This window comes from Lucilia cuprina, chromosome 6 (genome assembly GCF_022045245.1).
Source record: "Lucilia cuprina isolate Lc7/37 chromosome 6, ASM2204524v1, whole genome shotgun sequence".
Taxonomy (NCBI): Eukaryota; Metazoa; Arthropoda; class Insecta; order Diptera; family Calliphoridae; genus Lucilia; species Lucilia cuprina.
Window position 1 is genome coordinate 10,797,312 of NC_060954.1, and position 21,687 is coordinate 10,818,998.

At 33.9% G+C, this 21,687-nt stretch overlaps 6 protein-coding genes across 6 annotated transcripts in view; 3 read left to right on the top strand and 3 right to left on the bottom strand.

Annotated features, from left to right (window-relative positions):
• Positions 1-308: 308 nt before the first annotated feature.
• LOC111677621 (condensin complex subunit 1) lies at positions 309-7,195 on the bottom strand. Its single transcript, XM_023438782.2, has 6 exons — positions 6,979-7,195; positions 6,436-6,907; positions 5,169-6,291; positions 4,805-5,100; positions 3,770-4,739; positions 309-1,814 (listed from the first exon to the last, which is right to left on the bottom strand). The coding sequence occupies exons 1-6, from the start codon at positions 7,091-7,093 to the stop codon at positions 393-395; spliced, it is 4,398 nt and encodes a 1,465-aa protein (XP_023294550.2). The 5' UTR covers positions 7,094-7,195; the 3' UTR covers positions 309-392.
• A 1,761-nt stretch (positions 7,196-8,956) lies between these two features.
• On the top strand, positions 8,957-11,234 carry LOC111677629 (nucleolar protein 9). Its single transcript, XM_023438790.2, has 2 exons — positions 8,957-9,289; positions 9,344-11,234. Exons 1-2 carry the CDS (start codon positions 9,079-9,081, stop codon positions 11,173-11,175), a joined length of 2,043 nt encoding a protein of 680 aa, XP_023294558.2. The 5' UTR covers positions 8,957-9,078; the 3' UTR covers positions 11,176-11,234.
• A 1,982-nt stretch (positions 11,235-13,216) lies between these two features.
• LOC111677630 (phospholipase A2) lies at positions 13,217-13,937 on the top strand. Its single transcript, XM_023438791.2, has 2 exons — positions 13,217-13,591; positions 13,650-13,937. The coding sequence occupies exons 1-2, from the start codon at positions 13,272-13,274 to the stop codon at positions 13,924-13,926; spliced, it is 597 nt and encodes a 198-aa protein (XP_023294559.2). The 5' UTR covers positions 13,217-13,271; the 3' UTR covers positions 13,927-13,937.
• Positions 13,938-17,508: 3,571 nt separating this feature from the next.
• Positions 17,509-20,011, bottom strand: LOC111677627. The gene is made up of 5 exons (XM_023438788.2): positions 19,836-20,011; positions 19,044-19,695; positions 18,222-18,658; positions 17,998-18,156; positions 17,509-17,932 (listed from the first exon to the last, which is right to left on the bottom strand). Exons 1-5 carry the CDS (start codon positions 19,900-19,902, stop codon positions 17,763-17,765), a joined length of 1,485 nt encoding a protein of 494 aa, XP_023294556.2. The 5' UTR covers positions 19,903-20,011; the 3' UTR covers positions 17,509-17,762.
• A 68-nt stretch (positions 20,012-20,079) lies between these two features.
• LOC111677628 (fatty acid 2-hydroxylase) lies at positions 20,080-21,511 on the top strand. Its single transcript, XM_046953378.1, has 3 exons — positions 20,080-20,103; positions 20,267-20,548; positions 20,617-21,511. Exons 1-3 carry the CDS (start codon positions 20,080-20,082, stop codon positions 21,103-21,105), a joined length of 795 nt encoding a protein of 264 aa, XP_046809334.1. The 3' UTR covers positions 21,106-21,511.
• LOC124420486 (cytochrome b5-like) overlaps positions 21,133-21,687 on the bottom strand; it is a 16,569-nt gene continuing 16,014 nt past the window's right edge. The window contains exon 3 of the mRNA XM_046953379.1: positions 21,133-21,171. Within this exon, the coding sequence (XP_046809335.1) occupies positions 21,133-21,171 (39 nt within the window). The remainder of the gene's footprint in view (positions 21,172-21,687) is intronic.

Sequence of the window (21,687 nt, forward strand, 5' to 3'; positions counted from 1 at the left end):
TGTTATCAAAGTTAAGCACCTATACATTTGTAAACGAATGAAGTGTTGCCATATGAATCAAGCTGTCAAAAAATATAAGGTTTTTGTATTAGCTTAAAATTTAGCCAATGCACAAACACATATTTACAAAGTAACCACTACTAAAGGCTTTCATCAGATTCTTGTAAATAAAAGATAAACATAGAAAAAACAAGATAAAACGTAGATAATTTTTGGAAAAAATAACACAAAAACAAATAACATAATTATGAAATATCATTAAGTTATTTGCTTGTGTTCGTTGTGATGACCAATTACAATATTTTGTTATTTTTTTTAATACAAAATTTTATTTATAAAAAAATATATATAAGAGTACATGAAAACAATAAAAAAATGTTGTTGTAAAAACACTATTTATTATTACGACCACGTTTACGTTGTGGTATATCCTCTTCCGAACTGCCAGTTTCTTGTATAACTTTACTACGCGAGGCAGCTGCACCACGACGTGACGAAGTGTTGGCAGCTGCTGATTTTTTATTAGTTTTAGCCGGTTGTGGACGTTCCTCTTCTGTTGATTCACTAGATGATTCACTTTCTGAAGAAACGGCCGCTTTCTTGCCTCTTGCACGTGATTTATTAGAGGTTTTTTTATTGTTTGCCTCATCTTCTGATGAAGATTCTTCTGAGGATGTTACTTGTCTAGCAGACCTACCACGTCCTCCTCCTCCTCCACCTCCTGCTCTTCTATTGGTAGTTCTATTTAAAGGTTTTGAAGATTTAGATTTTGTCGTTTTTGTTTTATTCTGTGTATTACTGGAGGGAGCATTTTCCTTTTCATTTTCTTCATTGCTATTTTTCTCCTCATTTGGATCGCGTATCTTAAGACACTCATTAATACGTGTTTCCAGTTCTTGAACCACGGTTTTCAACTCGGGTTTAGCTAACTTTGAGGTATTACTTATAATCAATTTAAATGATTGATAAACCTCATCCACTTGCACTTTATCCTTGTAATACTGTATATTATCTATAAGTTTCTTAATGGTTTTCTCATTATACGACAACAAACTCAAGCAATAGGCTATATCGCGCCATTGTCTCTCTTCCCTTGTCACCGGGAATCTTAGACATAACTTTTCCACCAAAGTCTCTACTTGACGATCTTTTTGTATTAAATTTAAAATATAACGCATAATAATGCGATATTTCTCCTCCTCCAGATTTAAACTAGTGTCACTCAACTTTGATATAATATCGGGCAAAACATTATATAAAATATTTGATTTATTGGCAATTTCCTTAAAGAATTGTTGTGTAATATTTTTAATCTCAGCATGAGGATCTACTATACACATGGCCAAATCGGCTATTTGTCCCTTAACTCTAATCATTTCATGCAAAATCAAATGTGACAACATTTTCACTGCTGTCAATCTTAACTCATTGTCCTCTTCGTGTAATGTCGAATAGAAATGCCCAGTCCAGGGTTCTATTATATTGGGAAAACGAAAAGTTAAATCCGATAGACCGATAACAATATTACATTTGATTTTGATATTTTTCGTATGATTAAGTATATTCATTAGGAAGGGCATATTGGCTTCGCAAAATCTTGAAGAGACAGACATAAAACGTATGAGTGCTAGTGTGGCGGCCTGCTGTAGCGAGGGATCACGATATTTAGCAGGATATTTACAAATTTCCATGACGTAGGGGAAAATTTTCGCCAGTAAGGAGTTTTCACCATAGAGAAGAACTTCTTCGCAAATGTGATTGATTAGTTCGGCGATGTTGTCCTCGGCCGTGGCACCAACAAGATCTTCATCGGGCTGGAAGTAGAGGGAAGAATATTTCAAAAATTGAGAAAATTTTGAAGATAATTTAGACAAGACTAGATTGGACTATAAAACTGACTATAGACTAGACTTAAATCCTGACTATAGACTAGACTATATTCCTCACCATAGACTAGACTATAGACCTATCTATTGACTAGACTATAGTACTGATATTTGACTAGACTATAGTCCTGTCCATAGATTAGACTATAGTATTGACTATAGACCTGACTATAGACTAGACTATAGACTAGGCAATAGACTAGACTATAGAATAAACTATAGACTGAACTATAGACTCTAGATTAGACTATAGACTAGACTATAGATTAGACTATAGACTAGACTATAGACTAGACCATAGAATAGACTATAGACTAGACTATGACTAGACTATAGACTAGACTATAGACTAGACTACAGACTAGACTATAGACTAGACTATAGACTAGACTATAGACTAGACTATAGACTAGACTATAGACTAGACTATAGACTAGACTATAGACTAGACTATAGACTAGACTATAGACTAGACTATAGACTAGACTATAGAGTTGATTATAGACTAGACTATAGACTAGACTATAGACTAGACTATAGACTAGACTATAGACTAGACTATAGACTAGACTATAGACTAGACTATAGACTAGATTATAGACTAGACTATAGACTAGACTACAGACTAGACTATAGTCTAGACTATAGACTAGACTATAGACTAGACTATAGACTAGACTATAGACTTGACTATAGACTAAACTATAGACTAGACTATAGACTAGACTTTAGACTAGACTATAGACTAGACTATAGACTAGACAATAGACTAGACTATAGACTAGACTATAGACTAGACTATAGACTAGACTGTAGACTAGGCTATAGTCCTGACTATAGACTAGGCTATAGTCCTGACTATAGACTAGGCTATAGTCCTGACTATAGACTAGACTATAGTCCTGACTATAGACTAGACTATAATCCTGACTATAGACTAGACTATAGTCCTGACTATAGACAAGACTATAGTCCTGACTAGACTATAGTCCTGACTATAGACTAGACTATAGTCCTGACTATAGACTAGACTATAGTCCTGACTTTAGACTAGACTATAGTCCTGACTATAGACTAGACTATAGTCCAGACTATAGACTAGACTATAGTCCTGACTATAGATTAGACTATAGTCCTGACTATAGACTAGACTATAGTCCTGACTATAGACTAGACTATAGTCCTGACTATAGACTAGACTATAGTCCTGACTTTAGACTAGACTATAGTCCTGACTATAGACTAGACTATAGTCCAGACTATAGACTAGACTATAGTCCTGACTATAGATTAGACTATAGTCATGACTATAGACTATAGTCCTGACTTTAGACTAGACTATAGTCCTAACTATAGACTAGATTATAATCCTGACTATAGACTAGACTATAGTCCTGACTATAGGCTAGACTATAGTCCTGACTATAGGCTAGACTATAGTCCTGACTATAGACTAGACTATAGATCTGACTAAAGAGAAGACTTTAGTCCTGACTATAGACTAGACTATAATACTGACTATTGCTAGACTATAGTCTTGACTATAGACTAGACTGTAGTCTTGACTATAGACTAAACTGTAGTCTTGACTATAGACTAGACTATAGACTAGACTATAGTCTTGACTATAGACTAGACTACAGACCTGACTATAGACTAGACTATAGTCCTGACTGTAGACTAGACTATAGTCCTGACTATAGAATAGACTTTAGTCCTGCCTATACACTAGACTATAGTCCTGACTGTAGACTAGACTATAGTCCTGACTATAGAATAGACTTTAGTCCTGACTATAGACTAGACTACAGCCTTTACTATAGACTAGACTAGTCCAGACTAGACTATATACCACTATTTTCATTTTATTTTCTTCTACTTACCTCCTGTTGTGGTTCCGCTGCTGCTCCTGACAATCTCTTCAAAGACTCCGTCGCTGACATATTCAAATTTCCCGTCTTACGTCTATTATGATTGAAAGCATTTAAAGCATTTTTCTTTTTCTTCTCCTCACATTCGGTCAATTCTTGACGATATTTCATATTATTATAGACATCAATATCCAAAAAGATCATTTCCTTTAAGGTCATATAGCCAATAATAAAGATGAAACGTGTTAACAAGAAAACCGGCATACGCATTTGTGTGGCATTATCTTCATTACCATTGGACGGTTGTGTGGCTTGAGTTTGTTGTGTTGCCGTTTGAGTTTCGGGTATTTGCTGAGAAAAGGGGGTTTCTAAAGCTTGTGCCTGTTGTGAGGCCGTAATTTCACATAATTTCACAGAGAATGCTTTGAATTTTTTCATTAATTCAATAACAATATTTTGCGATATAACATCGGGAGTTTGACATAAAGTATAATAGAATTGTAAAGTTTTCATGGCCAATTTATCAAAATCGGGAATACGCGGATGAAAAAAGAATTTCATAAACATATTGGTTACTTTTTGCACAATAGGCGAATCAACTTCATAACGTTTATAGTATTTAGAGCTTAAACTTTGATCTATAGAATTGAGTAGAAATTCCAAACAACTAGTATAGATACGAGGATCATTTTTACCTCTGGGACCTAAACCTATTGTCTCTATTATATGTATATTAGCTGAGGCTATGGAGGATTTGGCATATGAACACATTATGAGTAATTGTAAAGCTAAACGAGACTCATTTTCTGTGGTACCCTCTAGTTTTAAGGTGAATCTTTCAAATAGAACTTGTATAATAAGACCATCTATGTCCTCATTGCTTACCCATTCTTTAACTAAACACTCCATGGCTGTATAGTGACCATATTCTAAACCCTCTAGAAAACGAGATAGATTTTGTACCACACGTAAGGCATGCGCTCTAGAGAGAAGAAATAATAAATTCCAATAAATTTTTGATGAGAAACTGTTTGTAGTAATAGTTACCTGCCAGTTTGATCGGTAGTGAATAAGACCTTTTTGTAGGCATCTGAAACAGCATCTCTTTTCTCTTTATCCGATGACCACACTAAATACAACATTTGTCTCATGCCATTCTCTGTACCCTTAATGCCAAACATATAGCCGGTGGTGAAGAGGTCTACGGCCTCGTAGACATCTGAATTGGTTTTAGATAATAACATTTCTTGCAGTTTAGGCATGGCTTTTGACACCACCTTAGCAAATTCTATGGAATCTTGTAAAAATTGTACAGTTTTTATTTGGGTACCCAATTCTTCGTTCTAAAAAAAAAAAATAGAAAAAGTATTAAAACCCCAAAAATTTATTTAATACCAGCACTGAAACTTACACTATCTTTACAACCATTAGCCAGGAATATATAGGATTTTAAGAGAGCCATATAATAGGCACATTGTTCCTCATGCCTTAAGGATAATCTTAGTTCTGAATTACCGGCCACATGATCTGCCTTTCTTACTAAAACTACCGCCTCTTTATAGTTCTTTTCCAGCAACATAGTGGATATGCGCTGCACTAAGTCCTCGTAATTCTCCTGAGTCTCAGGAGGAGCATTATGTTCTTTAATACTCTCCTCTACATAGGGCAAAATCTCCGGTATAACCAAACTCCATTGTTCTTCCAATTCTTCGGCCTTTTTACGTTCCTCTCCTAAGAGTTCAGTAAGTTTTTCCATTTTTTGCACCTCTTCATCATGTTTTTGATGCAATTCGGCCAAAGTTAATTTAGCCGAATAGGGATTTCTTTCCAAAAAGGCCTTAATCAATTGTACAGCATGTTTTCTAACCGACGAAGTTTTATCATCCAAACGTTCTACGGCCTCACATAAAACTTTTAATTGGAATGATAAAGGCACTGCCTGTTCCTCTTTCATATGATGCCAAATTTGCAATACCTTGGCTCGTACATGAGCAGACACATCATTGATATGCATTAGAAGATTCTCTAGAAATTCATTACGTGCTTCTTTTAACTCTTCCGATAATTCTTCTGAAGTCAATTCTCCAACAATGGCATCACCCATTATTTGTAAAATACAATTGCGTAAAACATGCGATTCACAATTCAATAATTCATCACATAAAGTGGATAAATGGGGTATCATTAGTTTAGGAGCTATGGAAGCCAGTTCCATAAGGAAATTGGAAAAATTACGTGATATAACCGTATCAGCCGAATCTAAAGTTAAACATTCTACAATTTCTTTGATTAAAACGGAAAATATACTCGTTATGCCATATTCCTCATGTAAAACATTAATGCCATTGGCTATGGAGACGGCAGCATGTTCGGTGGTACGTAATATCTGTAAAATACGTACCGGAAAGTTCATGGCATGTTGATAACGTTTGATGGCAGTGCCAAATATTTGAAAGATAGTTTCAACGATATGGCGGTTATCGGGGCGTACATGTAACAACTCTAAAGTACGGTAGCAAATGTCACAGAGTAAGCTATAAGAGCAGGAAACAGGAAATATTGTAAAATCAGTAAAATCTAATGTCTTAATGAAATCATTTAGAAAATTATGTAATTTTATTACAAAACCCATTATTTTCTTAATATTATTAACACCTTAATAGTATTGCTCTACTTACTTGACAAAATTCTCCTCCGCCATGGGAGGACTCCACAGTTTCTCCAATGGAAACTGCATAACATTATACAATTGCACAAGAAATTTTCCACGTTTCGTCTCCCAGTCAGGATACTGTTCCACAGTATCGGCATGTTTGCCGCGTTTTTTCTGCTGATTGGTCTGTTGCTGCTGCTGTAGCCGCAAAATATTCGCATCAATCTTACGCACCACATTGACAATTAAAAACAAACTCATTTTTGTTAAATTTAAATAACCATTTCTCTCCTGTTGAGTAGGTGGCTCACTGACGGCCAAAAAAGGTGCCAAACGATTGCCCAGCTTGTCCACCGTCAAGTACAGTAAATCAAAGCTACGCATTAAATTGGTCATGGCCACCGAGTCAGTGTTTTTATTTTCTATCACCGCATAATAAGTATCGAAATGATCGAAGAGGTAAAAAGGATCTCCCTGATGCAGCATTTGTTTGCAAACTTTAATTAATTAATTAAACAAATTAGTTATTTAGCCAGAAAAAAAACAAATTAATTTATTTTCCTCTTACCTTTTAGTTTCTCGGGTATTTCTCCTGGGCTATATAAATGTTTCACATAATAAGTGTCCCGGCTGGAGTTTAACAAATCCCCATTTGTTAAGGGCAAAATAAATTGAAAATCCATTTCGTTTTTTTAATTATTTTTTAATATTTTTTGCAAAAAATTCCTTCAGTTTTGTACAATTTTCAACGGATAATTGTTGTTGTTTGACAATTTGAAGAACGACGCCAAACACTAAACAGAGTTGCTTAAATATGTAGTATTTTGACATTAACAAAAAGTGTTGATAATTTTTGTCATAAAAAAACGCTGTAAATAAGTTTTGTTTGTATTTGATTGCAAATTAAATCGTTTTAACATTTAATTTGTTAAAATTAAAAAAAATTATCTTAAATTTTAGCGGCAAATTGTTTAATACGAAGAAAAATAAAATATCGAAAATTTTGACATTTAAGTTAATAATTATAAACTAATATATAGTTAATTATTAAGGAATTTTTAAGATAATGAATAAAGTTTTTGTTAATGTGGAAGTACACAACTAGGGTTCTATAGTTGAAACGAAAAGTCGACTTTTCGCATTTTATGAAAAGTCGACTTTTCGACTTTCGACTTTTTGCATTTAATTAAAAGTCGATTTTTCGACTTTTTTCATTTAATTAAAAGTCGATTTTTCGACTTTTAATATTTTATAAATAGTCGACTTTTCGACCTTTTCCGACTTTTCGACTATTTTCGACTTTTTCCGACTTTTTCGACTTTTTCCGACTAATTTCGATTTTTTCCGAAGCCAGAAGTGTAAATTTATAATGTTGCCATTTAACATTATATTATTATTATTATTATTATTATTATTATTATTATTATATATTATTGTTATTAATAAAAAATTATATTTATATTTTTTCTATTTGTTGTAATTTCTTGAGTTTTTTCGACTTCTTTCTATTTTCGACTTTTCGACTATTTTCGACTTTTTCCGATTTTTTTGACTTCTTTCGACTTTTCGACTTTTTTCGACTTTTCGACTTTTATTTACAAAGTCGACTTTTTTCATTGACGATAATCGAGTTATCGACTTTTTTGGAACAAAATAGTCGACTTCGACTTTTTGACTTTTTTCGACAAAAAATCGATTTTTCGATTATTCGAAAGTCGATTTATAGAACCCTATACACAACACGTCATTTTGATCTTTCTTTAAAAGCTTTTTTTACACTATTACAAATAAAAGTCGAAAAAAGTAAAAAAAGTCGACTTCATGGAAGTCGAAAAGTCGGAAAAGTTTGAAAATAGTAGAAAAAAGTAAAAAATAGTCAATAATTTTAAAGAAGTTGGAAAAGAAAAACTCTAAAATGGTCGGAAAAACTCGAAAAAAGTAAAAAATAGTCGACAGAAGTTGAAAATAGTCAAACAGTCCGAAAAAATCGGCTTTTTCGACTATTTTATCGATTGTTCGATTATTCGAAAGTCGATTTATAGAACCCTAGCCGATACGTCAAAAGTTGTTGAACTTTTCGTGGCAGACGCGTTACAAACTACAATGTGTAACTTGTTAAATAAAAATACTTTTTAGCACAATCCTGTAACACTTCGACCTTTAGAAGGCGTTATTTTGTTTATATTTTTTAATATAATGTTGCCTAAATTATTATTTTTAAAGAAAATTAAAGTTATGAAAGAATAACTTTACAACTACATAAAAACCTATATTACGCAACATTACGTAAAAATACGTTTTGCGTAAAGTTAATTACAATTTTAAATAAATGTACAATTTAGGAAAAAATCGCTAGATTTTTTGTTCTCCGCATGGTGTATAATAAGTAAAAGGTGACAACACTAGCTCAGCTGATCATTGTTTACAATTTTTTATACATAGACTTGTATACAGGCATAAAATGCACGCTTGTCAAACTTCATATAAAAAATGCTCTCAAGTATTGGTACCTTGTTAAGTATACCGTGATACTTTGGTTGTTACCCTGATAAGTATGCCATGCAAGAAGCAGCATTTGTTTTGAAAGAGCACGTTTTAGTTGGAGAGTTAAATTTTTTTTAATTGTGTATAAAATTTACAATTTTGAAGCCAATTTTACATAAAAATTATGTCCTCTGAAGCAGCCCACAATGTGGCCGAACAGCCATTCAAAAGAAACAAGAAAAAGAAGAAGAATTCCAGATTTTTACGCAATGCAAAGGGTTTTGCCAAACAGGGTATCTATGGACGTGGTAGCCACATAGAGGATGATCAATATAATTATTTTATAAATATATTGGATACCATGAAAAATGGTTTTGAAGATGTGGAAGAAAAGGGTAGGTTAAGAAATGTATTATATAAAAGATAAATCTAACTATTTGTACTTGCAGTCAATATGGCCAACAATGTTTTCGAACAAACAAAAGGCCAAGAGGTGTATTTAGCTTCTAATCAGATTGTGTGCAAAGCTTTAGAGTCTTTATTGGGTTTCGTAGAAGCCGAATTGTTGGAGTCTTATTTTGAAATATTTGCCGATAGTTTTAGACCCATTTGTTCTGATCGTTATGCATCACATGTCTTGCAGAAAATGGTGGAAATAGCTTTTCTAAGATCTTTAAGTAAGGAACAGTTAAAAAATGTTGACACTGATGTAAAGGAAACAAAAGAAACTAAAGATAAAGCAGATGAAGAGAAGGAGGGCGAGGAGGAAGAACAACCGGCTGCCAAGAAACCCAAACTAAATAAGGATGTTTTAAGTGAAGAAAACTATAATTTAGAAACAAAATTTACACCAGAACATAAACAAAATTGTGGTAAGTTTTTGTTGAGAGTGGGCAAGTTCATGTTGAATAATTTGGAAGATTTTGTTTGGGATTCGTGTGCCAGTCATATTATGCGTACTTGTATACTTTGTCTGTCGGGCATACATGTGGCAAAAGTGGCATTTGAAAAAGGTGGAGCTAGTTTGGCTAAAAATCGTAAAATTTATGAAGTAGACGAAGAATGGCATGAAGTGGCCAAAGAGTTTGCCCAGCGTTTAGAAATGTGGCCACATTTTCGTGATTTTCCCTATCAGGAACATTCTTCTGCTTTGATGAGTGTTTTGTGTATAGCTTTAAAGGTCATTGATAAGAAAATGCTAAAAAATTTGGGTAAAAAGTTATTAATGGAAGCATTACTCATAGTCGATGTGGATGAAGATGAAAAATTGAAAAAGATTGAAATCTTAGATGATGGTGAAGAAAAAAAAATGGAAAATAAAGAAGAACAAGAAGCTAACAAAGATGTTGAAGCAGACTCAAACTCAAAAAATCTACCTAAACTACCTAAAGTTTTTGAATATCAATCTTCTATAATTTTACTGGAAACATTACTAACAGTAGCAGGTCCCAAACTTTTAACACAAATCTATGCCATGTTATTTGCTAACAAAATAGCTTTATTGGCCCAGCAGCAATTAACAAATTTTGCTGTACAAAAACTTTTAGTTAGTATCAAAGAAAAAGAAGATTTTGAAAACATATTCCAAGAATTACAAGATCATATAGAAGAACTATTGAAAATAGGACATACTGGTGTAATTTCCTCCTTGTCGTCGGCCTGTTTAAGACTACAAACTAAACAGGCACAACTGATAGTGGCTTTACAAAATGCTCTGCATATAAGTGGTGATAAAGAACGTTTGAAATCTTTCTTTTTGTGCCTTTTAAAATTGAAACCTTTTGAAGTCTTACAACAAGATAAAACGAATTTTGTTCATCTTCACGGCTCTTTAATCATACAGGATATATTACGCTTTAACAAACCCATTTTCATGGTCAATTGTATATTGGAAACATCTACCGATTATCTGGTGACCATTTTCAATACCCCCAATGGTTCTCATATCTGTGATGCTTTCCTGCAGAGTAAATTTATTGGAGAAAAATCTCGCGATAAACTTCTAAGACATTTAGAGGGTTTCTATATCGATTTGGCTGTAACGAAATTTGGTTCTCGTGTTGTGGAGTCCTGTTTTGAGGCAGCCCAGGAAGCGCAAAAAGCGAAAATTGTTAAAGAACTAGCAGATAAATCGAATAAACTAAAAGGTTCTCCTTTTGGTAAATTGATCAATTATAAGTTACGTGTGGATACGTATCGACTGTCAGCGGATCAATGGAAGTCGAGTATACAGCAGAAGGGCTCAAAAGCTCAGCAATTATTTAAGGATATAATTAATTGAAATTTATTTTATTTTCTGTGAAAAATAAAGAGAAATTTATTTATTTTTATTTTTGGAAATTTTTGAAAATTTTATTTTTCAGTGAAGTTTTAAATCGTTCTGTTAACGAAATCTTTTCAATACGGAAAATCTCTCACTTACAGAAAGCTTTACTAGACCAGCGAAAGAAAGAAAAAAAATGTCGTTCTCTGACTGGAGTACAAGAGAGCTCATTTGGGTTTCCTTGTTCTAGAGTCTAGAACAGTTAGTGACTACTAGACTATATAGACCATAGAATAAACTATAAACAAAACTATAGACTAGGCTATAGCATAGAGTACTCTAGTTTACCCAGCTTTTACCGACTGTGAACCATCATTTGACAGCCTGTTTTTCTTCCTCAGCTCATGCCACTGTAATTACGCACATATTGCGAAGTAGAAACAAGATCCTCAAAGCGCTAGCCGGCAGCACTTGGGGAATGGACAAAGAAACCTTGTTGGCTAGCTATAAAACAATTGGCCGTGGTCAGTGGTCAATTATGCTGCTCCAGTGTGGTCTCCTTCGCTGAGTGATACCCAGTGGAGAAATATTCAAAGCTACCAAAATGCTGTCCTACGTAATGTAACCGGCTACATGCATATAACCTCAGAGCACAATCTACACGAGGAAACGAAGGTCATCCCAGTCAAGAAACATAATGTCATGTTGACTAAACAGTTCCTCCTCCGGTGTCATCCCTACCTTAACATCCTTAGATCGGTACTTGTATACTGTAGCTTTGAACGACATTCATAGAGACGCCATTTATACCGCGGCATGAATGTCATTCTTGGAAGTCGCCCACCGTAGCAGAAATAGAGAAAAACCTGCCGCGGAAAACAAGAGTTGCTCTGGCACAACTGATGTCGGGATGGAGTAACAGGCTCAACGCCAACTGGTCCCGCATAGGCCGTGCCATCCACAATATATATCCAGCTTGTGGACAGGGTCCCCATGATACCCTCCAAATATTCAACTGTCTAGCCCACCCTACATAATGTCATGCTGACTAAACAATTTCTCCTGGAATGTCACCGGAGGAGTTATCCCATCTTTAACATCACACAGTTGAATGCTCCCACGAGGAAGGAAGGACCTTCGTCTATACGAAGAACGCATACGAAGTTATGTTCAGATCCCTTAGATCGGAACTCGTATACAGCAGCTTTGAACGACATTCATAAAGACGCCATCAATACCGCGGTTTCCGTTTACCGCATGAATGTCGTTCTTGGAGGTTGCCCATAGCAGAAATAGCCGCGAAAAACAAGAGTTGCTCGGGCACAACTGAGATCGGGATGGAGCAACAGGCTCAATGCCTATCGCGCCATCCCCAATATATGCCCAACTCGTGGACAGGGTCCCCACTACTTCACTTAGCCCAATGGATTTATGGTCTAACCCTACTTTAGTAACCCAATTTCTTGGCTTGAAACTAAATACCGGACCCCCGGATTAAAAATTGTATAGTTTAAGATGTTACAATAACAACAACAATTAGTCTAGTCTAACTAGAGTTTCTGTTTGAACTGAAATTTCAATAAATTTCTTATTTCTGATTCATACATTATTGTGTTAATATTGTAACGTCAACGTTCAAAGTCTAATTTTGTTTAATTAGTTAAAAAATAGTTTTGTTTAATTAAATTTAAAATAGATTATTGAAATTTTGTTTTTATCTTCAAGCTTAAAGTTTTCAACACGCTTCACTGAGCATTCTAAAATCAAAACAAATAATATTATTAAGTAAAGTTAAATCTAAACAAAAGTTTAGGTTTAGCTAGAACTATTCCATATCATATAAGATCGGTAAATAACAACTATAGTTGTTATATATAAATAAGTACACTTTTTCCAAAAAGTACCTAAATGTTATTAAAAAAAAGTACTTTATTCTCAAATTTCATTAACATTTCTGATTTTGATTACCCCAGCTTATCAGTGGAATTATACAATTTAAGGTCATTATCATTTCATCTATTATTATAATTTGTTTCTAAATATTATTTATGATTGAATTGAAACTAATCAATATTCCCTTCAGTCTCTCTAAAACATTCATTCTAAACGCAAAGATGCGGGAAAACATAACCAAGTTTTTATTGGAATTTGTAATTTTACTTATCTTTACTACGTCTCAAGTAAAGGCTTTTGAAGAATCCATTTTTGAAGATGAAGATATTTATAGACAAGCCTTACCACCCTCTCCTCCCACTACGGGTATAACAGCACCTGGTACTAAATGGTGTGGTCCGGGCAATACTTCCACCAGTTATAATGATTTGGGTACACAACGTGAAACGGATATGTGTTGTCGTGATCATGATCATTGTGATGATATCTTAGAAGCAAGATCCACATATCGTGGTCTTAATAATAGTGATTGGTTTCCCATGTAAGTGATTTGTTTCACTTTGACGTTATTGATTTTTCAAAATAATTTGTTTTTTTAGTTTAAAATGCAGCTGTGAACAGAAATTTATTAATTGTCTTCAAAAGGTTAACAATATGATTTCGAATACTCTAGGTCATGTTTATTATAGCGCCAGAAGTCTTTGCATTGCCGAGGGCCATCCTATTGTCAGTTGTAAACAGTATATGGAGGGTACTTTCCGCAAGAGATGTATTCGTTATAATGTTGATAAGAAGAGACCTAAAATATGGCAATTTTATGAAATGCCTTTCTATACTGAGATTTCAAAGAAACAATTAAATAAAACAAAGAAATAACTACCTATTAATTAAAAAACTTTATCATCTAAAACCTAAAGAGTCTAAGAGATTTTCTGGAAAATTTTTAGATAGGTAGATAGATAGATAGATAGATAGATAGATAGATAGATAGATAGATAGATAGATAGATAGATAGATAGATTGATAGATTGATGCTCACAAATACTTATTTTTAAGTATATTGAGGCTAACAAAGTTTAAATACAGTTAGCGGTTTACTTGTTGAAAAAAGAACATAAAAGGAGCGAAAAAGAAGTATAAAGTACTCCATGGAAGTGCTCAAAAAGAACTGAAAAAGTAATGATTTAAAAACAGTCATGTCATAGGAGCGATGTTCTTTTTATTTGATTCCAAATTCACTACATCTGAAGTGATTCTCAGTAAGTAATTTTTATGTAATTTTAATAAATGGCGAGACATTAAGGACTCCAGTGGACTGTATTTTTCCAAATTATATAAAATTGAGTCTTGGGTATTATGGACTCTTTTGAGCCATGATGAGACTCTGGTTGAGTCATTAAGAGACTTTGGTCGAGCCATAATGAGACTTTGGTTGAGCCATTAAGAGACTCTGGTTGAGCCATGACGAGCCTTGAGTCTCAGCAAAAAAAGAACTTCCAAAGAAGCGAAAAAGAAGTAGAATTTACTCCATGAATGTGTTGAAAAAGACCTGAAGAAGTAATGATTTAAACACAGGCTTGTCATAGGAGGGATGTCCTTTTTATTTGATTCCAAATTCAATTTTGGAAGTTAATAAACATCATTTCCACAGAAGGTAAACAAATTTACTTAGTGCTACTTTTGAAGTGGTGATTAATGTTATTCATTTGGTAGTACTTCGTTTTATTTTTGCTGGGTCTGGTTGAATCTTGATGAATAAAATAGAATTTTGGGAAAGGTTAGTAAAGTAAATTGATATTATCATACCCCACGTCTTTGGACGTGCCTAAACGCTGGACTTTTCTCCAGAACAGCCAGTTTTTCCTTAGGCCATTGGAGAAAGGACTTATCCTCTTCGTTGAGCGACTCAGCTGGTTTACCAGCTAAGCGCCCCAAAATCCTAGCGGCGGAGCGCCGCTGTAGAAAGACCCTTCTAGCGGGTGTTATGTGTCTGGGGGTCTTATCTGCCGAGGTGGCCTTGGGAGATGCCGTTTGAGAACCCGAAATCTTGTTCGCAGTTCCCGCGTGCATAACCGCCACTGGGGTCGCTACCTTGGTTTTCGAGGCCTTGGTAGTCCCTAAAACAGGGGGTTTTATAGGCTTATTGCCAATACGGGCCTGAGCTGCACGTGAGGTATTTGCGGAGAAATCCAGAGGTACCTCGCTGCTTATTTTTCTGCATCCAGTTTTGGAGCCAGATGCTGTTTTTTGTGTTGCGACTGACGGATCCAGTCTTCCCTAAATCCGCAGTCGCTGTGGGTTTGGCGCCGGTAGCCTTCAAGCTAGCCCGACCCGGTGTCGTTGTCGAACTAGTCTGGGTGGCAGTGGCACTCGACTCACCACAGCCTGTCGCCTTCGCCGTGGGAGTAGGGTCTCCGGAGATTATAAGGCCCCTTTCCGGATACGCGGGGCACGGTTTCTTTTCGGACATGACATCGTACATTTGTGCATTTTATACTTGCTGCCAAGTATAGAGATTCTGCATTGGTGTTGTTGCAAACCACTTAGCCGCCCAATATGGGAAACAGACGCTAGGTGGATTTTGAAGGGACGGACCGTTGGACATTGGGTTTACTAAACCCGAACGGACTGCATTGTCAGAAAGGCCCCATCACAATGATGAGGATAATTTTTTGACAGATGCGAGGATTGGTAGCCGCCCCATCGGGGAGAAAGAGACGCTACCAGTCGTGGGATGGGCAGTTCTAAGTATTTGCTCGTCATGAGCCCCTCTGACATGGGTGGCCCTACCAGCACATCCTGCATGAGTCAACACACATAAGCCCTCGCATCGCGTCAAGATGACTACCCTTCGCGAGGGTCTCAGGAAGTAATTTTTATGTTTTTTTTAAGTTATTAGGAAGTAAAATTGTAGTAATATAGAATACAACTAATTTTACTCAAATAATATTAACATAAATAAATTATATGCATTTATCAATTAAGTCCAAAGAAAAATTGATTAAATTCAAAAAATTTCAGTACAAAAAATATACCTTAAATTTAAAAAGAAATTGATTCTTTTCACTTCTGTGGATGTCAATAAACATCACTTCCACAGAAGGTAAAAAATTTACTTAGTGCTACTTGGTGATAAATGTTTTCTTTTGGAAGTACTTCGTTTTATTTTTGCTAGGCGATCATTTACTAAAAATTCTTTTTTCCATCTTTTACGATTCTATTTTTACAGTGTTAATTGTAGACTTAAATCTCAAATTATCTAGATTTAAATATTACCTCGTAAAAGGTTTGCACGAAGTGCCGTGTCGTAGACGATATCAAAATTAATGCTTTACAAACAATTTTAATTAGTTACGGTTCGTTGACTAAAATGAAAATAATTAAAATAAGACAAACTAGTTTCTACTTTTTGGAAAGTAATTGCTTTTAGTTGGCCTTTATCTTTCTTTCGTAGGAGATGTATTAATAATATTTACAGGACCGGTTAAATGTGATTGAAGATAAATATGTCGAGTTAAATAATTTTTGACGTATTATCTTACGTCGAAACATATTTACAAATATCTTTTCACGTAAGGTCTAACACTTAAATATACGTTTTAAATATTTGGAACATATTTACAAATATGTTTTAAATTGTTACACATCTTAAAAATTTATTGATATTTGTGACATGAAGTTCTAGTGGAACATTTGATTATAAATCGACTTTTCTGAATTTCATTTTGAAGGGAATCGACCCCTCCTCTATAGCAATTCACCTTCGTGAGAAGGGTATATATAAGTTCCTATAAAGTATATATATTCTGGATCCTTATAGATAGCGGAGTCGATTAAGCCATGTCCGTCTGTCTGTCTGTCTGTCCGTCTGTCTGTTGAAATCAGTTTTTAGAGGTCTGCAGATATCGGCGGGATCCTAATCTTCAATAATTCAGTTAGACATGCTTTCGAGAAGATCACTATTTAAAATCAGCAAAATCGGTCTATAAATAACGGAGATATGAGCCAAAATCCGAGACAACCTCTGAAAATTTCATCAAAAAAGCCACATTTTTTTCATGCTTTGTTAAAAAAGCAACAACAACACTGTGAATTAGATAAAGATGTACATGTGCGTGTGGAGATGTATTTGGTTTTATTCAGCTGTGTATGCAAACGCATGCTGTTCTGTTCTCACGAAGGTAAGTGGGTTTGACAAGAACAAGGAGATAAAGCAGTAATATGTTGGTAACACAGCTCATATTTGTTTGAGGGTGGTAATACAAATTGACGGTGGTATTACAGTACAACGGTTAATATTTCTTTCTGCTACAGTTTATATTTGTTTGTGTGTATGTTGTGTGTGACATGTGTGCAGAGATACAAAATAAATAAAAACTGTTTTTTAAAAGATATTTGGTGAAGGGTATATAAGATTCGGTACAGCCGAATATAGAAATATTACTTGTTTTAACTTCATCTCGTTTCATATGTTTTATTTCTTTAATTTACATTTTTTTGTTGTATTACAAAGTACAAATAATCTACATAAAATTCTTTCTATAGTATTAAAGGAGAATAAGAGGTATTTGTTTATATATTTCATTGGTATTTCCATAAGGAAATACAAATTAAGCATATTTACAATGGAAAGATTTAATTTAAAGTTTACCTTCCACGTCCTTAGCACGTCCTTTCTGTCCATTTCACAAATAATAGTTATTAACATATGATTAATACTGAATGGGTGTTTCCGCAATGTAAACCTTAGGTTTGGAGTACAAACGTATGTCTAATTCGAGTTGTGTTAATTCTTTTTCAATTTCAACTTTACGCTGACGTATACGTAGAGTTTCGGTGGTCATGGGCATGTGATTAAGTTCGTTAATGAGAGAGGACATTTCTGGAAGGAATGAAAATTAAATTTGAAAAAAAGCCATAGAAATTAAGTGATAAAATTCTTATTACTTTGTTGAGCTTTGTGAAGAACTTTCAAACGTTCCTCTTCTGTTAGGGCATAATGTCCTGAAGGACAATTGGGATCTTTAGTTAATTCACGCATACGTTCCTCCTCCTTTTCACGTTTCTCCTTTTCCAAATAACGCGGCAAGCGTACATCTTCACGACCTTTTAATTGAAAATTATGTTTTAAGAAAAGTTTTCTTATTTTTGTTCCCTAATTTCATACTTACATCCTAATTTATGTATACTTCTTTTGGTGCTGGTGGAACACATAGTCTGACGACTTCTGGCACTTGATAACGGTTCTGGTTCTGGTATTCTGACATGACCATTCATTTTTAAATTTTGAAAATGTTTTTCTAAATCCTCTTCTATTCCATTAAACATTTCATTTTCCTGCTCTACTGTATGACGGTGTCCATTTGAAATTTGGGTATTTTGGGATCTTGTTGTGAATTGCATTTGTTGATCATGTTGATGCTTATGATCCTCGTAATGGTCTTGATAATTATAGGGTGCATGTTCAACTGAATGTATAGATTTTGTTTCGGGTTCATATTGTTGCAAAGTGTAGTTTGATTGGGATCGTTGTAGAGTGTTGTGTGAGTCATTTAGTTGATCGTTAGTTTTCTGTTTATGTAGATGATGAACTTCAGAAGAACTGCATCTAAGTTCGATGAAATAATTATATATTTATATATTTTAATATAGAAAAGACTATGAACTAGACTATAGAATATAGACAAGACTATAGACTAGACTATAGACTAGACTATAGACAAGACTATAGACTAGACTATAGACTAGACTAGACTATAAACTAGACTATAGACTAGACTATAGACTAGACTATAGACTAGACTATAGACTAGACTATAGACTAGACTATGGACTAGACTATAGACTAGACTATAGACTAGACTATAGACTAGACTATAGACTAGACTATAGACTAGACTATAGACTAGACTATAGACTAGACTATAGACTAGACTATAGACTAGACTATAGACTAGACTATAGACTAGGAATTTTTAGACCTTTCTACTTACTTCTTTAATGCCTCATACAAAAAATCTTCATCATGTATATCTTCCGTTTGTATTTCCTTATCACAAGACTCAGCTTTGGATACAATCGATATTGCACTTTCACTACGTGGCATGCGTTCTCTATATTGTGTTTCTCTCTCTTGAGTTTGTCTTTGCGAATGATGGCACGGACAACTAGTTTGTAGATTCTCCACACTTTGTCGCTGTTGGCTATAAGCTCGTCGTAAACCTAAATAATTAGGTTTTCCTCTTATTGTCGGTACTTCAGCTGTACAACCACCTCCACCGGCTACACCAATCCTTTCATTTGCTTCTACTGTTTGTAAATTATCTACACTTTGCCTTTGCTGACTGTAAGCACGTCTTAAACCTAAATAATTAGGTTTACCTCTTATTGTGGGAACACCTGCTGCAGTAATTCCTTCATTTCTAGATTGTCTGCCGCCATTACATACCACATTTCTACACTGTGAAGCTGATCTTCTTGGTGCCAAAGTGGTTTGTTCTTGTGTTTTGTGAAATCTTTGCAAATGTTTATTCTGTTTCCTTTCATAGTCTTGTTTTTGTTGCGTTAACTTGTGCGTGGTGTTCTTTTGCAATTCACGTAAATTTAATTTATTTTCCCGCAAAAAGTCACGTCTATGATTCATTTCTATTTGTTAAATAATTTATAGAAATTTTTAATTAGTTAATAAGTAAAATTTCTCTTAAATTTTTATTTTAATGTTTGGCCGTTTTTGGTTACCTTGGGCAACCTGCCTTTGTGACATGTCACCTGTATTTTATACTTACTTGGCTGTTCAAAGACTCCTCTTAAGGTTTGCAAGGACATGGCCGATGTTTGTGTTCTAGTGGTCATTGTTTTTAGAGTTTTCTATTAGTCTGCTATGTTTGTGTATTTATAAATTATAAAAAAATATATTATTTAATGGTTTTTTATGAATCAAACAGTTTTTTAAAAACAATTTCAAAAAATACCTTAAATTTTTGACATTTAACATTTGTTTTGGTTTTCTTTGTGACACAGTTGTTTTTTATGACAGGGTTGTATTTAGTAGTAGTAAATAGTACAGTACACTGCTGATAAAACATGATAAATATAACTGATAAAACATATTTAAAACAATTGTACAGTTTTTTTATAATATTGGAAGATTTTTTACACAAATTTTATTCAAAAGCAATAGATCAGACCTATTTTGGAAAATCTTGCAGATCTATAGAATTTAACTTTGTTTTATTTGTTAAAAAGTTGTTTTTATCTTTTCCAGCACTTAGTTGATTGGTCGCAAGCAATGTTACCGCAAATTCCCCGTATAACACAATACTATGATGACTGGGTACATAAACCGGTGGATAGACCACTAAGACTATTCGCACCCTGGTATTTGGAAATGTGTACGAAAACTCCCTGGTGGGTTGTGCCGACATTTTGGCTGCCGGTCATAACAAAACTAATATACGATGAATTTATACAGGAAATACAAAAGCAAAATACCTTTAAGGTAATAACGTTAATTCTGCAATAAAATATATATTTTATATAACTAAATTTATTCCTTTTACTTTGCAGTTAACCCTTTTAAGCCTGTACCTTTTAGTGGGTATATTATTTTGGACATTTCTAGAGTATGCCCTGCACCGTTATGTCTTTCATATGGAAGTTAAATCGAACACCCATCCTTGGTTGTGTACTTTACATTTTATGATTCACGGTTTACATCATAAGGTGCCATTTGATCCCATGCGTTTGGTATTTCCCCCCTTGCCGGGTGTTATTTTAGCGACCATATTTTATGCTCCTTTATCGTTAGTTTTACCACGTCCTCGAGTTATATTGGCAGGTGCATTATTTGGTTATTTATGCTATGATATGATTCACTATTATCTACACTATGGTAGTCCTAGTGTTAAACATTTATATCACATGAAACGTTATCATTATCAACATCATTTTGCCCATCAAAATATGGGTTATGGTATCTCGAGTCCTTTATGGGATTTTGTTTTCAATACAAGAATACATTTAAGAAAGTTAAGGTTTCATTTAAAGTGGAAATGAATCATTATAGTTCAATAGAATAAGAAATCAAATGTATTCAGATATATAGGAGTTTTCAATTTTATTCTGTAATTGTTTTCAAAATTATATAGAAGGAAGTGTATTGTTCCTTTTTTTTAATTAAATGTTTTTTTATTTAGTTTTTACTTTGTTAAAATTTTATACTAATTGAATGTCCTAAACATGTCTGTTTATATTTATTGCCTGTTTCTTGTTTATCGTCAGAAAAGTGCATAAAAATTATTCACTTTTTCTTTGCGTTCAAGTAATAGAGCGTAATTTTAAGTAGTTTGTAAGTTGTTACTTATTTAAGTGAATTTTTATGAACAAATTTTAAATAAGATTTGTAATAATGTTATTTTTATATTGTATGAATAATTTTAAATTAACCAAATAACAATAAAAAGACGGAAATATTTATTTACACTTGAAGTTTTTCAGTTATCTATATTTATGTAATCATCTATGTATCTTTCTTTCTATTTTTCTATCTATCTATCTATCTATCTATCTATCTATCTATCTATCTATCTATCTATCTATCTATCTATCTATCTATCTATCTATCTATCTATCTATCTA